This window comes from Brachypodium distachyon, chromosome 4 (genome assembly GCF_000005505.3).
Source record: "Brachypodium distachyon strain Bd21 chromosome 4, Brachypodium_distachyon_v3.0, whole genome shotgun sequence".
In the NCBI taxonomy this organism is placed as follows: Eukaryota; Viridiplantae; Streptophyta; class Magnoliopsida; order Poales; family Poaceae; genus Brachypodium; species Brachypodium distachyon.
In genome coordinates, this window is record NC_016134.3 from 32,422,647 (window position 1) to 32,437,327 (window position 14,681).

General features: G+C 43.1%; 1 protein-coding gene and 1 pseudogene across 5 annotated transcripts; both read left to right on the top strand.

Annotated features, from left to right (window-relative positions):
- The first annotated feature begins 1,563 nt into the window (after positions 1–1,563).
- On the top strand, positions 1,564–6,190 carry LOC100822263 (cytochrome P450 76M5-like). Of its 5 annotated transcripts, none has more exons than XR_002966094.1 (4): positions 1,564–2,548; positions 3,057–3,122; positions 4,265–5,634; positions 5,843–6,190. XR_002966094.1 is itself a non-coding variant. In XM_024463009.1 (3 exons), exons 1-3 carry the CDS (start codon positions 1,625–1,627, stop codon positions 5,864–5,866), a joined length of 1,014 nt encoding a protein of 337 aa, XP_024318777.1. In that variant the 5' UTR covers positions 1,564–1,624; the 3' UTR covers positions 5,867–6,190. The 5 variants fall into 5 exon arrangements, 3 of the variants coding, with proteins under 3 accessions (XP_024318777.1, XP_024318778.1, XP_024318775.1); XR_002966093.1 differs by having other exon boundaries at positions 5,395–5,634; XM_024463009.1 differs by lacking the exon at positions 4,265–5,634.
- Positions 6,191–13,274: 7,084 nt separating this feature from the next.
- Positions 13,275–13,986, top strand: LOC112268517 (annotated as a pseudogene).
- The last annotated feature ends 695 nt before the right edge of the window (positions 13,987–14,681 follow it).

Consider the following 14,681-nt stretch of genomic DNA (forward strand, 5'->3'; position numbering starts at 1 on the left):
ATTTATTGGCCGTCAAGGTCAAGGCCGGGCTGTATATGGGTAATCATACGTTTTTCTGGAATACAAATTGGTTTTTTTTAACGGATCTAGAATACAAATTGGTGTTTGTATTGGCCGTCAAGGTCAAGGGGCGCTAAATGGGTCGTACATGGGCGGTATATGGGTAGCAAAACTACCGATGATACGAATTGTATATTGTACGTTGATGTTTGTGCCGGTGTAGGCAATTTGACGGGACTAGATTTAAGAGCACTCCCAGGCAAGTGAGAATAAACTAAACTTGCCATGTTTTATGTGAGGTACTACCGTATGTACGTTTGACGACTGGAGCTAGGGATCTAGCACAGTCGCTTTCAAACTGATAGAACGACAAAATATGACAGTTGTATAAACTCATTTTGTGGCTACTCCATGACAGCACGATCCTGAATATATATACGTGTCAAGCAGAGATTTTCAAGATCGCGCGTGTGACGCATGGCTAGATAAATCCATATTAATATATTAACCTTAATGAATCCAATTATTAATTAGCCCATTAATTAATCCTTCTATCCGTGTGTCGTGTCATGCACGCTAGTGTCATGCACGCTAGAGACGAACCGAGATAAGACTACTCATATTGGGAGTAACTTGGATAGTAACATAAGTGCCAACTAGGCAATTTTGTGATGTGGCATGGTAATAAATGAAAAAAAAGAGTGAAGTGGTAACTAGATATGTTACCGTAACATCACATAAATCAAGACAAGACGAGTCTACAACCTAATAAATGACACAAGATATGACACCACATATAAGTTAATATCCACTATGAAAGTAGTAACTTAGACTAGTAATATAACCTTGTTAGTACTCTAAGTTACTACCTGCTATGACCAGAGCCTAAGGCCGGGCTAAATCTCAATTTTAGATGCATGGATGCATTTCCTCCGTTTCCAAATATAACACGTTCCGCCTATTTGCCTTACGTCAAAAAAATTAAAGTTTGGTCAAATTTATAGAAAAATCTATCAACATGTACAATTTTATAGTAGTTTTATATATCTGTCGTGATATATTTTTCATGGTATGTTTATTTGATATTCGAAATGTTGATGTATTTTTCTATATACTTCATCAAACTTAAGGATATATATAATGTTCTGCCTGCTTTATATGACTTCTTATTTAGGAACATAATTTGGAAACCGATATTTGTACACATATGTAAGTAATTAATTATAAATCATTATGATCTGAAAACAATTTTCAAGACGTACTCCCCTCTGCTTTTTTGACAAGATAATCCCTCAGTGTTTGTATGATGTCTTATGCTTCGTTTGGCATTGCGGTGGATTATCATAATCTCTTTTTTTCACTCGTTTTTCCATATTTTCATGTTTGGTTAACGAACTTTTCCCTACTCTCGTATGAATCTTTTAACAAGAGATTATAAAATAATTAGTTCAACGTCAGCAATGCCAAACTTAGCCTTAGAATGTGTTGGTTACCATATAATTTCCTACTTTTCCGCTGAGCAGTCATTTGCTCATTCGCAGCCGCGGCCCTACATATAGAACCAACAAATATATACAGCAGTGTCCCTTGCCATCCTGTGTACTCCTAGTCCTAGGAATCGAGAATGGAAGGTCCATCGCTGCCATGGCTCCTCTTGGCCACCCTCGCCTCTTGTATCAGCATCACGTACAAACTCTTGATTCATGGCAAGAAAAATCCAACAACAAAGACAACACCGAGTCGACTGCCGCCAGGCCCGGCAGGGATCCCTCTCCGGGGCAACATCTTCGACCTCAAAGGTGAGCTGCACAACGCCCTGGCCAGGCTCGCCGGGGTACACGGCCCCGTCATGTCCCTGAAGCTCGGCACCACCACGGCCATCGTCGTCTCCTCCACGGCGTGCGCCCGCGACGTCCTGCAGACGCACGACCGCCTCCTAGCGGCCCGCTCGATCTCAGACGCGGCCCGGGCGCTGGGCAACCACGAGCGCGCCGTCATCTGGCTGCCGTCCAGCAGCCCGCTGTGGAAGCGGCTCCGCGCGCTGTGCGCCAGGCACCTCTTCTCGGCGCACGGCCTCGAAGCGACGCGGGCCGCGCGGGAGGAGAAGGCCAGGGAGCTCGTGGGCTGCCTCCGGGCCCGGGCCGAGGCCCACGAGGGCCAGGCCGTGGACGTGGGCCGCGTCGTGCTCTCCGGGCCGCTCAACGTCATGTCCAACGCGCTCTTCTCCGAGGACGTGGCTGACCTGCGGCGCCCCGCGGCGGCGGCGCAGGAGATGGAGATGCTCATCAAGGACGTCCTTGAAGAGCTCACCAAGCCCAACTTGTCGGACCTCTTCCCCGCGCTGGCCGTGCTGGATCTGCAGGGCCGCCGCCGCCGCCGCCGCCGCCGGGCCGCTGAGAGGCTGACGAAGTTCTTTGACTTCTTCGATCCGATCATCGGCCGTCGGATGGCCGGTGGTGGTGAACGGAAAGATGATTTCTTGGATGTGCTGCTCCAGCTTCACTCCGAGGGTCAGATGAGCATTCAGACTGTCAAGTCATTTCTTGCGGTACGTATAAATCCCTTTAAAATGGCACGGTACTAATCTAAAACTTCACTATATTATTCTGGGCACGCATCTTTTTTCTTATGTACTGTACGTACTTACGAACGAACGAGGATGGTTAGATACAGTATTAAAAAATCTAGAGACTTCGATATCTGACCAGGATTACACATAATAAATGTGGTGGCTTAAATCATACTCACTCCGTGACATAATAAATGTCTTAGTTTTGAACTAAATAATAATCGTTGGATTAAGATCTGAGGGTCATCCTCATTATCTTATCTCTCACTTGCTATCGTTGGATTAAGATCTGATGGCTAACATGTCGATTGATCTCTAACTAAAAAACAAGCGACTTATCAATAGCAAAACCGTAATAAATATGTGAACGCCTTGTATTATGAAACAGAGAGAGTATTGTGTTGCTGCTGATTGTGCTATCTTGTTAGCCATGTACTACATGGGTTTGACAATTTGAGGCTGCTTCTATTGTTTTCCATTGTTGCAGGCTTGCGTAGCCGGGGTGTGTCGGGGGGGTGATGTTGATAGCTCACTTGGTCACTGGGAGCCAACGGTTGGTCGCTTGTCATTTCTTATTTTAGGAGTACTTAAAAATTGTTCGCAGGCTTAGGTAGTTCCACTTATAAAAAATTATTGCTTGTAGATGGCATCAATTGACCTAATTTTCTCGTGAACAAAGTTAATTTCTTTCTTTCTTTTTTCTACAATGCATCAAGCTTGGTGTATCATCATTTAAAAAAGAATTTTCTATTTATTATCAGTTGCAAAAATACACTGTCCTCTTGAGCTTTTGTTTTGAAAACAAAAATCAAAATAAAATGTCGAGTGAACTATAAACTGATGAATAAACCCATGAAAAATGAAATTAAGTTGCATGTTCACAGCCCACGTCTACACTCCTCTCTGTTTTCTCCGTCTCCCTTCCTCCTCTAGCCTTGTCGTCGATCCAAATCTGCCGGAGGTACAACCAGTGGCGGAGGACACGGACTAAAATCTTAGTCTACCGGATCGTATACCACATAGTCCAAAAGATCATTCATCACAAATAAAATAATACACAATAATAAGAGCCTTACATGAAATTGCTAAATGAACAACTATAATTAATCAACATATGAAGTTGTTTAGCTCAAAGTAGAACCATGCAGGTAATTGGTAAATTTGCTAAACCTTGAAGCAAAATCGAATGGTCAACACTAGAATGTGATGATGTTAGCAAGTCGCAAAACAAAATTGACACACCGTAAAAATAAGCTTAGCAATGAGCATAGTGCCCATGGTCCACCTACCAAGGAGAACAATATGACCGCAGGCGAGACCATTTCATGCTGCTGCTGCCCATTTCATGCTGCTGCTGCCTGTACGTGGTTATGGAGAGGATAGAGATTAGGGTAAAAAGGTTAGCGGCCAGATTAAGGTATGGCGCAGGCCATAGCTTGCCATACTGGGTCCTCCGCCCCTGAATACAGCACCATTGTTGTTCCCATCAGTTGGTGCGCTGCTGCGTCCCTTCCCGAAAACATATATTCCTCTAAACTCGGAAGGTGCTTTTATTATGCTACTCCCTGTATACATTTCCTTATACAACTCATATAATAGATTTTCTCAATTTGTCCCTACGTATACATAGCTCGTTGCTCCTTGGTTTTGCTCCTGGTCAATAACCACTCACACTCTTTACTCATAAACTTATAGGAATAGTCAAGCGCCAGAAACGAAACCTCGTCTTGGTTGAAGTGCATAAATCTATATAAGGGTTATTAAGGAACGGAAGAAGTAGTTAGGTAAGAGCATCTCCAATAATACATGTCAGCAGTTACTAATGGTGTGCCATGTAGGATTTTTTATGATGTGGAAAGAAAAAGGCATGAAAAGTGAAGTAGTGGTTACTTGTATAAGAAACTGATCTGACTCTTGTACCAAGACATAAGTAACAACAAAACACTTGTTGGAGAGATCTCTTGTTACTAAAACCTTGCTTTGTGGGTCCCACCTTCTCACATTCATCTATTTCTTTTTCAATCTTAGTACTAGATCTTAGTAACCATCTATTGGAGATGTTGTTACTAGTGCAAAATAAAATATTCACTCTCCTCTTAGTAATGACCTAAGTATCACCTTGTTGAAGATGCCCTAACACTCGCTCCATCACCGTCGAGGTCACCATAGGTCGGCTGCTCACTTCCTATCCCCCACTCCCCTCCCCACTACCTTGCAAACTCATCCTCCTGATTCTCTACTTCTTCCTCCTCCCTGAACCAAAGGAAATTCAGGAATTTACCCAGTGACAATAAGCTGAAAAGCCAAAAGAAATCTAATATAAAAAGAGTTACCTGAGAAGATGACTAAATAATAAACTAAATGACTAAAAATTACAATAAATGTTCTGCTAAAATTCACTTCTATACTGCTCAGTGTGTTCCAAAATATAAGACGTATAGCTTTTGTTGATTGCTAGATTTATGAAGTTTGATCAAGCTTGTATCAAAATACATTAATATACGAGGTACTCACCGGTTGTAGTTACCCCCTACCCATCTTGCGTTGATCGATCTCTCCGTGCGTCCACCGATCGAACCTCCTGCTAACGGGTAGAGAAAAGCTGCTACGTGAAACCGGACCCAACTCGAGAGGATAAATACATTTTTAAATAATTAACAACTAATGCCGGTGATTATCTAGTTTTTGTTTCCTTCGTCCTCATCCAGCGCAGATTTGACTTCCGTTTGAGAGCTATCGCCTACCAACAAACTAACTAACAGAAATTTCTCCATGCTAATCCATCCACACTACCGATCTCTCTCTCCCCCCTCTCTCTCATCCAGCCAGCACCACTGCAGTCCGCAGGTCGTTCCTGAACCTCGCGTAGTCGCGCCTTGTTCGCTGCAGCTGCACGGCTTTCATCGACCTCCAGTACATGCAGCTGCCTCGCTGGCGCCGGCGCCCGCCACGGTTCACTGCTATCGCTGATCCAGCAGAATACTAATCCAGTACGGAGAGACTCGTTGGATCGGAAGACTCGAGACCAGCGAAGGGAGTGAATGCATCAATTCTAGTACCCATCGGTATGTTCTTGATGCATGTTTCTTTAATCACCCTTCTTTAATTAGCATTGGACTTTTCCTTGTATACATCGTGAGTAGTACTCCAGTTCGTAGAATGCATCAATTCTATCATCCTGCCAATCGGTAAATTCTCCATGCATTGGCGGTTTTGTGCTTCTTTGTGGTGATTATTTGTGATTGCTGATATAATTTTGTTTATACATTACAGGTCCGGCTACTCCGGATAGATTGATATAATTTGAGAGGATCGAGAGATTGACTGAACTGGTTGAGTTGCATGGTAGAAGTGTAGAATAATCTAAGAAGATTGTCGTGTAATGGCCGCCGCCGGCCGCCTGCAGAAGAACAAACAATGATCGATCATGGCGCATTGCGAAAAAAAGGCCACGGCAGGAGTACTCGCGGACATATTTCTCTCGATCTAAGACGAATTAAACACTTGATAGTGTAGTAGTTATAATTTATATGCATGAACAATCCCTATGTAAATTCTGTAAAAAAAAATTCAATTTGATTTGAGAGCTCCAACCTGTGATTCTCTCAATTTATTAATAAATTCCTATCTATAAAAAAACTTTTAATGAAATCCTTGTGTTATACCGTGGGTTTCAAGTATTCAAGTGTGTGAGAATGCGAAGATACATAGTAAGTAGTATGCTGTTATATAGAAAGTTGTATGGAGAAAGTATGGGCAATCTTGTATCCGCTGTGTAGAACATAGAAGGTAGTATATAAATTGAATGTAGATCGTGGAAGGTAGTATATACCAGCCGGGTGTAGAGTGTGGAAGATAGTACGCTGGATGTAGATTGTAGAAGGTTGGATATAGATTGTTGATGGTAGTATATATACACCGAGTGTAGATTGTAGAAGGTTGGATGTAGAATGTAGAAGGTAGTATATGTATCGAGTGTAGATTGTAGAAGGTTGGATGTAGATTGTAGAAGGTAGTATGTAGACCAGAGTGTAGATTGTAGAAGATAGTATATACCGAGTGTAGATAGTAGAAGATAGCATACTGGATATAGATCGTAGAAGGTTGGATGTACGTATTATCTAGAAGAGATTATTAGTTTGGAGTTTTTTCTTTCTATTTTTCCATAAAGACCATAAGATGCAGTATATATATAACTGCGCTACTCCGTATTAAATTTCCCGGATGGTAGTATCAAGGTGCTGTTCATACTAGAAATACTATGTACTCTCTCCATTTCATAATTCTTGTCGAAATATTACATGTATCTAGACATTTTTTAAGAACAGATACATCCTTTTTGAGCAAATTTGAGACAAGAATTATGCAACGAAGGAAGCAGTATATTCATGGTAGTATGTACTATTACGAATGAAGAAAGGAGTATGAAGCATCAAAAGGGCTAAAGTTGGAATAATCAGGAAAACCTAGGGATACGCTAGCTGGAGCATATTGCAGATTTTTTCTCTCGAGAAATCTAACGATGGCAGAATCAATACCATCTTCTGACTTGATTTGGTTAATGTTAGACATGTTACAGCACAACGCAGTTATCACAAGCCATGCAAGGTACATGTCATGCAGCACGACGAGTCCGAATCCACGTCCGGCTACTAATGCGATTAGTCATAGGATTGATGGTGGACAAAGAAGATGGAAATCATGCGATCTTGTTATCTTTTGAGTTTTGAAACGTGAAAAACAGATAGCTCGGCAGCGACTAATTATTTCATACTCAACAAATTGCAAACTTATTTCTAGACAGAAGCCAGAAGGCAAGGATTCTATTAACAATCTGAGAGAACCACAGGCCGGTTGGAACTCTAAAATTAAATTGGAAAAAAGTACGGAATTTACAAAGCGATTGTACATGCATATATACAAATTATAGTACTATAGTTGACCTAACCAACACACTAACAGAAGTCTAATTGTCTTAGATCAAGAAACACGTCCGCTCTTGGTCCTGCAGTTATGGCCTGGTTCGCCGCAAGCCGAGCAATTTCCCCACCACGTTGCGATCACCATACGTGTGTTCTTCCGGCGAACAATTCACAACGAATCTTGGAGATCATTCTGCCATGCAACTCAATCGGTATTGATTTCTCGGTTATATCCATCAGTCCAGCCGGCGTAGAAATATGATCTGTAATTAATGTGTACAGAAAAGAATATGAAGCAAATCCCTTAATATTCTACCGACTGCACACATATACTACTCCACTAAGTAGTGCTACTCATGAACACTCATGATGTAAAGGGTCAAGTTCGGTGGTGATTAAGGGTCCGTTTGTTTGGGTTCCTAGCAGCAGATTCTACAGCTTCCAGGCCATAGAAGCTGGAGCCCAAACAAACAGCAAATTTCGGCTCAGGTTCTAGCAGTGGATCCTACAAGCGCTCCTCAGAAATGCACTAACGATCAGAAGCTGCTATCTGGGTGCTTCTTCCAGCCGGTTGCAGCTTCAAAACGGCCCATTTACTGGAATACCCCCCCACCAAACCACATATAACTTCCAAAATGCCACGGAACGGTTCGCTTCTATTTCTTCTTTCCCCAGCCGCATCGAAGCAACCCAGCCAAATATCCCACCTGAGCTCCTGTCTCCTCTCGCGACGGTGAACTAGGGTTCACCACATCCCCTCGCAGGCGCCGCCGGCCAACCGTTCGAGCTCCGACGGCCCCGACGCCCCTTGTTCCGTCTACCCCGACGCCCTGCTCCGCCGTCCCCCAGGTCCCCTTCCGCCGGCCCCCACGCCCGACGCCCCTCCTCCGCCGGCCACAACTAGCTCCTCAGGCGGCCCTGATGACCCGCTCCGCTCGCCTCTGCACCCCGCTCCGCCGGCCCCCACGCCTGACGCCCCTCCTCCGCCGGCCACAACTAGCTCCTCGGCCGGCCCCGACGACCTATTCCGCTCGCCTCTGCACCCCGCTCCGCCATCCCCCAGGTCCCTTCCGCCGGTCCCCGACCCCAAGCTCCACCACTGCCAAGGTACAGAACGCAGCTAGCTTCCCTTCCCCGCTCCCCCTGTTCCCTTTGTACATGTACTGATGTTTGGTGAAAATGGAGATCTAGCACCGCTTTTGTTGTTAGCTTTGTCTGAAATTAGTACGAAACGATGATGATTTCCGGTGATTGGCACTCATGTTGATTTGTATATGTGCAAATTTTTTGGCCTAAATGCTCACTTCTGTGATGTATATATGGGTAAATATATATTTGTTTAGATGGAACCTGCCAAAGTGGAACCTGTGAAAGCTGTGTGGGATGCTACCGCGGCTAGAATTTTTTGTGAGTGCGCCACCAAACAAGTTCAGCTTGGAAATAGGCCAACCAAATTCTTGAGTGCTACTGGATACAAGAACTTAGTGGCAGATTTCAATGCTCAGACCGGAAGAAACTATGAGAGAAGGCAGCTCAAAAATCGTTGGGACGATTTGAAGGCTATTTATTCGGCTTGGGTGTTCTACAAAATTAAGGCAACTGGACTTGGATGGAATGAAGAAACGCAAACCATAATAGCTGATGAGGAGCAGTGGACTGAATTGATCAAGGTATAAAATTTTCATATGCAATGATAATTTATTCAATGCCATGATATGTCTCGCATAGACAAGTAGTAATGCCATGATATTATTTGCAGCTTCACAAGCCAATTAAAGCATTCCGCAAGGGACCACCGGACAACTTGGACTTGATGCATATTATGTTTGATAAGGCTAATGTTGATGGTACCACATCCGTTATGCCGGGAGTGGAAGAGGTTGCTGCCATTTAGGTTCAAGAAGATGTGGTTGATGTGGATGAAGAAGAGACCGAGACTCCTACTGTTAGCCCATGGCTCAAGAAAAGGCCCAAACGTCCATCAAGTGCAATACCTTGTAGTCCATCTAACCCGAAGAAGACGAATATGTCTAATGAGTTCCAAAGGTTTGTTGACCATGTTGTTACTGAAAGTAGTAGTAACAGTACTACTACTGAAGCTAATGAGATTGCAGCCATCATGGAAGAGGTTGCCAAGTGTGGAGCATCCGATCTTAGTGATGAGCACTACATTGCTACAAAGTTGTTTGCTAAATCTACAAATTGTAGTTTCTTTCTATCTATGAAGACAAAAGAAGGGAAGCTCAATTGGCTCAATAGACAATATGAGGACATGAAGAGAAACTAATGTATCCTTGTGTGTTTGCTTTCCATGTATTTCAATGATTAGTTCCTGTGTGCTACAATTTATTTGAACCATATGCTTGTTTGATGTGTGCTACTATTTATTTGAGCTATGTATGGATTCCTGTGTGCTACTATTCCTGTGTGCTTCTATTTATTTGTGCTACTATTTATTTGAGCTGTGTATGGATTAATTGGTCTTATGTGGTACTAACCTCTTGTAATTGATGTGTTTATAGATGAGCACAACAACTAACAGTGCGACTAACAGCAGCGGCACTAACAATTCAATTGAAAGTGGAAGTGAAGATGAATCTGCCATGAGGAGGAAAAAGTTGAAAGAGAAGATATATCAACAATACATGTATGTTGCTTTTGTTGCTGCCACTCACTTCCAGAAATATCTAATGAAAAAGAAAAGGAGAGAGGCAAGGTGTACTGGACAACAGTGGGTTTATGATAGTTTGGGGTCTTCCAATGATTGCTATAAGATGTTCAGAATGCATAGGCCTTGTTTTGATGCATTGCATGAGACTTTGGTACGTGACTATGGGTTGCAAGAAACAAGAAACATGTGTTCTGAAGAGGCCATTGGGATGTTCTTATGGACCGTTGGTAGCCCACAGTCTGTGAGTCAAGTTCAGAATCGTTTCCAGAGGTCCACTGAAACTATCAATCGGAAATTCAACCATGTGTTGAAGTGTTTGAATTTATTAGCTGCAGACATCATTACACCGGTTGATCCCCAATTCAGAAATGTGCATGAGAGATTGCAGAGCGCACGGTTTTATCCTCACTTCAACAATTGCATTGGTGCTATTGATGGTACGCACGTACCTGTTATCGTGCCTGTCAAAGACACGGTTAACCATGTTGGTCGAGCTGGTTATGCAATACAGAATGTTATGGGCGTATGTGACTTTGACATGAGATTCATCTCGGTCGTGGCTGGATGGCCAGGTTCGGCACATGACACAAGGATATTCAAGGATACCTTGGACAAATATAAAGAAAAATTTCCTCATCCTCCAAGAGGTATAATTTTTTAAAATTTTTGCCTCTCTCGAGTACACATTTTATAGTCTGTTCTTTTGACTCGCACTTGCATGTGTACAGGTAAATTTTATCTTGTTGATTCTGGATATCCCAATCAGACTGGTTATCTAGCACCGTTTAGAGGCACGAGGTACCATCTACCTGAGTATCAACATGGTGCCGCTGCAAGTGGTAGGAAGGAAGTCTTCAACTATCTACATTCATCACTCAAAAATGTCATAGAACGATGCTTTGCCGTCTTGAAGCAAAGATGGCGCATGTTGAAAGCTGTGCCTAGCTACCCACCAAGAAAGCAAGCAAGGATTATCATTGTTTGTATGGCGTTGCACAACTTCATACGAGATAGTAATTTGTATGATTACCACTTTGCTAGATGCGATGCTGACGAGGACTACATGCCTCCCGGCCATGTCGTCAACACAAGTGGTGAGAGCTATGTGGGAAGTAGCGACGCCACAATGGACGCAACTCGTGATAGAATTGATGATGCTCTGATGGCCGCAAGAGAGTAGGATTGTAATAGGTTAGACTAATTTACTATCACGATGATCTTATATTTTGCAAACGATGTGTGGACAATATATTATTACTATACTATGGTATAATGTGTTCTAAAAAATTATTATAATGCGTACATATTGTCTGATTGAGTAGAAGAAGCAGACTCTGCAGCAAAAAACGATTAATTTACATGTAAAACACTACAGTTAGCACTAATACCAAATCTACAGAACTACAGGGTCATTCAGATCATTTCAACACATTTTAGTTGCAGCTGTAGCCAGACCAGCCGCCCAAACAAACAGGCATCAGACAGCTCCAATCTTCTAGCTGCAGCTGGCAGCCACAACTGATTTTGAAATCTGCAGCTGTAGAATCTACAAGTGTGGAGTTTCAGGCCAAACAAACACAACCTAAAGAACAATGCATGCAGAACTTACAGAGAGGTACCCAGTGGAATTGATGCATTCGCTCTCTCCTCCGGTCGAGTCTTCCAATCTGCCGTCGTATTATACCAGATCAGTATAATCAATCAAATACCATCAACCCATGGACAGAATCCATGCAGGCACATTGCAGCTCCCCACGTAGTACTACTAGCGTGTGCTATCCCATATGCTTCGATTCTGCCAAAAAAAACTGATCGCAGGTACCCTATTTATAGGCACGGCAAAGCACACGTCCAGCGTACCAAACGTTCCTAAAAAAACGGCCTGGCCAGATCGATGGGATAATTACGTAAGATTTTTTTAAAGGATAATTCCCAACCATTTTTCCATAACGGATCTGCACCCGCCGGCTTGGTGGTTCTGGATATTCTGTCACACCCGTTAACCCGGTAGGAAGTAGGGGTAACTACACCGGGTAGTATCTAATAGTCAATACACTATGAAAACATATTTCATGATGGATCAAGTGATTTTAATTTTGCACCATAAATTTTTATATTTTTTGTTATATGTTTGCTCAAACTAAAAACGTCAACAAAATGTATACGTCATATATTTTGAAATAGATGGACTGCAATTTTAAAGTTATTATATAATTTAAGTTGATGAGTGAGGTTTACCTAAATCTTGGGCCACGACCCATTAAAATAAACAAAACTAATCCTTTTCTAATTAAATGGTGACGCATGTTATACATGTTTGACTCCATCATAGTCGTCCGTACTGATTGAAGTGCTGGCTGTACGCCAAATGAGGCATTTTCTCCTTGGTGTCACACATGGACCGGTTACATAGTTTCTTTTGCCCTCATTGCCATCTTTTCTCTTTCATTTGCTCAAACTGAAACAGGCAGTACAAGATAGATCCTGACGTCTCCATTAAAAACCTGGTCCTAAACTCATGCACTGATCAGATGCACCGCATGGAATCTCTCCAAGATAAGATACATAGGAATAGGCTAACCACTTGACCAACTAACGTACTACTAACCTGACTTATCTATGCATATATGTAGCTAACTAACATTTGCATGTAGCCTGATCCCTATGTGCAGTACTGACATATCACACGGCACACACATGCACATAAGTGACATGCAACTTAAATACCATATACATGTCGATCAAGATTAATTATTCAAGAGTTTCATGCATGCTCCGAACCCATTCACCGAAAAGCTCAAACTGACGTGAAAAGGAGGACAATCCAGTTATACTTCAACAATTAGTTCTAACAAATATTTCCGTGTTTTCAGCAGACATGATTTGATTTTGGCAAAAGTTTCCATTAACTGTATAATGTATGTTTTTATGAGGATCTTGTTGTGCGCTAGCTAATACTCTCTCCGTTTTATAATTCTTCTCTTCAATTTGTCTAAAAATGGATGTATCTATTCCTAAAAAATGTCCAGATACATTTAATATTTCGACAATAATTATGAAACGGAGGGAGTAATTAAAGACTAAATTAAGGTCTAACCAGAAACATGTGTTGCGGCCGGCCTGCAGGACCTGTTTGTGGCAGGGACAGACACAAACTATCTGACGGTGGAGTGGACGATTGCCGAGCTACTTCGGCAGCCAGCCGTGATGTCAAAAGCTCGTGCCGAGCTGCCGGAAGTGATCGGTTCAAAGCAGCACCCGGAGGAGTCCGACATCGACAGGCTCCCCTGCCTCCGCGGCGTGATTATGGAGTCCATGCGGCTCCACCCGCCGAGCCCGCTCCTGATGCCTCACCACGCCACGGCTCAAGGCGCCGAGGTCGGGGGCTTCACGGTGCCCAAGGGGGCCACGGTGATCGTGAACCTGTGGGCCGTCATGCGCGACCCGACGACGTGGACGCGGCCCGAGGAGTTCTCGCCGGAGAGGTTCCTCGGGTTGGACAATAACATGGATTTCCGGGGCAAGGACAAGCTGGAGTTCATGCCGTTCGGAGCGGGCAGGAGGGCCTGCCCAGGGATGCCGATGGCCACGAGCGTTGTGACACTCGTTCTCGCGTCCTTTGTTGCACGCCTTTGAGTGGAGGCTCCCTGAGGGGATGCTTCCATGCGACATGGATTTGACGGACAGGTATGGGACATCGCTTAACATGGCTACGCCGCTCAAGGCCGTGCCAGTACCATTGGGCTAGAGAAGTGTGTACTCAGCCCCTGTAGGCCTGTATCAGTATGTGTAGTAGCTTGCTCGTGCAATGATGGTGTGTATATGTGATATACTATTTGTTTGTGTTAAAAATATGTATCTGGGATGATGTTAAGAACCTACAGATGAACCGCTCAGTGTGACCAAACAGGGTGTTTTGTGTGACCAAATGAGTGTTTTGCGAACATTCAGTCTTCTGTTCTAAGACAGCTCAAGTGTTTCGTATCTCCAAATTCTCCCATCTCTAAACATGTCACTATTCTGTAATCGAAATCCATATAAATTTAACGAGAAAACAAGTGTGAGTAAATTACTCGGACAGGCACAGCGTGGAGAAGAAACGATAATGTAAACTCTAAACTAAAGACCGAATTAAGCTAAACTCTACTATGCATTGTGGATCCTGAATTTATATCTTTCCATAATAGACACATCTCGTGTCTTTATCTCACCGGACCAAACATATTTGCATTTCTCACTGCTCGTTGCCGGAATAGTCAACTTATACCTCAAGCACGTAAAAACACTCATTTGGACAACTCAGAAAACACAATGAACAAATGGCGGCCACCACAAAACCAAAGGAACTCAACAAATAAAGTACTCCTTCCGTCGCATATCAAGGGACACAAATTTGCCCAAATATGAATTTATCTATATCCAAAAAGTGTCTAGATACATGTAATATTTCGTCACTTAATATGGGACGGAGGGAGTATGTCCAAATTGAACCTACCAGATACAAGAATACCAAGTTGAA

Coding starts and splice junctions, on each gene's coding strand:
- LOC100822263 (XM_024463007.1), top strand. CDS start 1,625: ATGGAAGGTCCATCGCTGCCATGGCTCCTCTTGGCCACCCTCGCCTCT. Junction 2,549..3,056: donor CTGTCAAGTCATTTCTTGCG/GTACGTATAAAT, acceptor CCATTGTTGCAG/GCTTGCGTAGCCGGGGTGTG.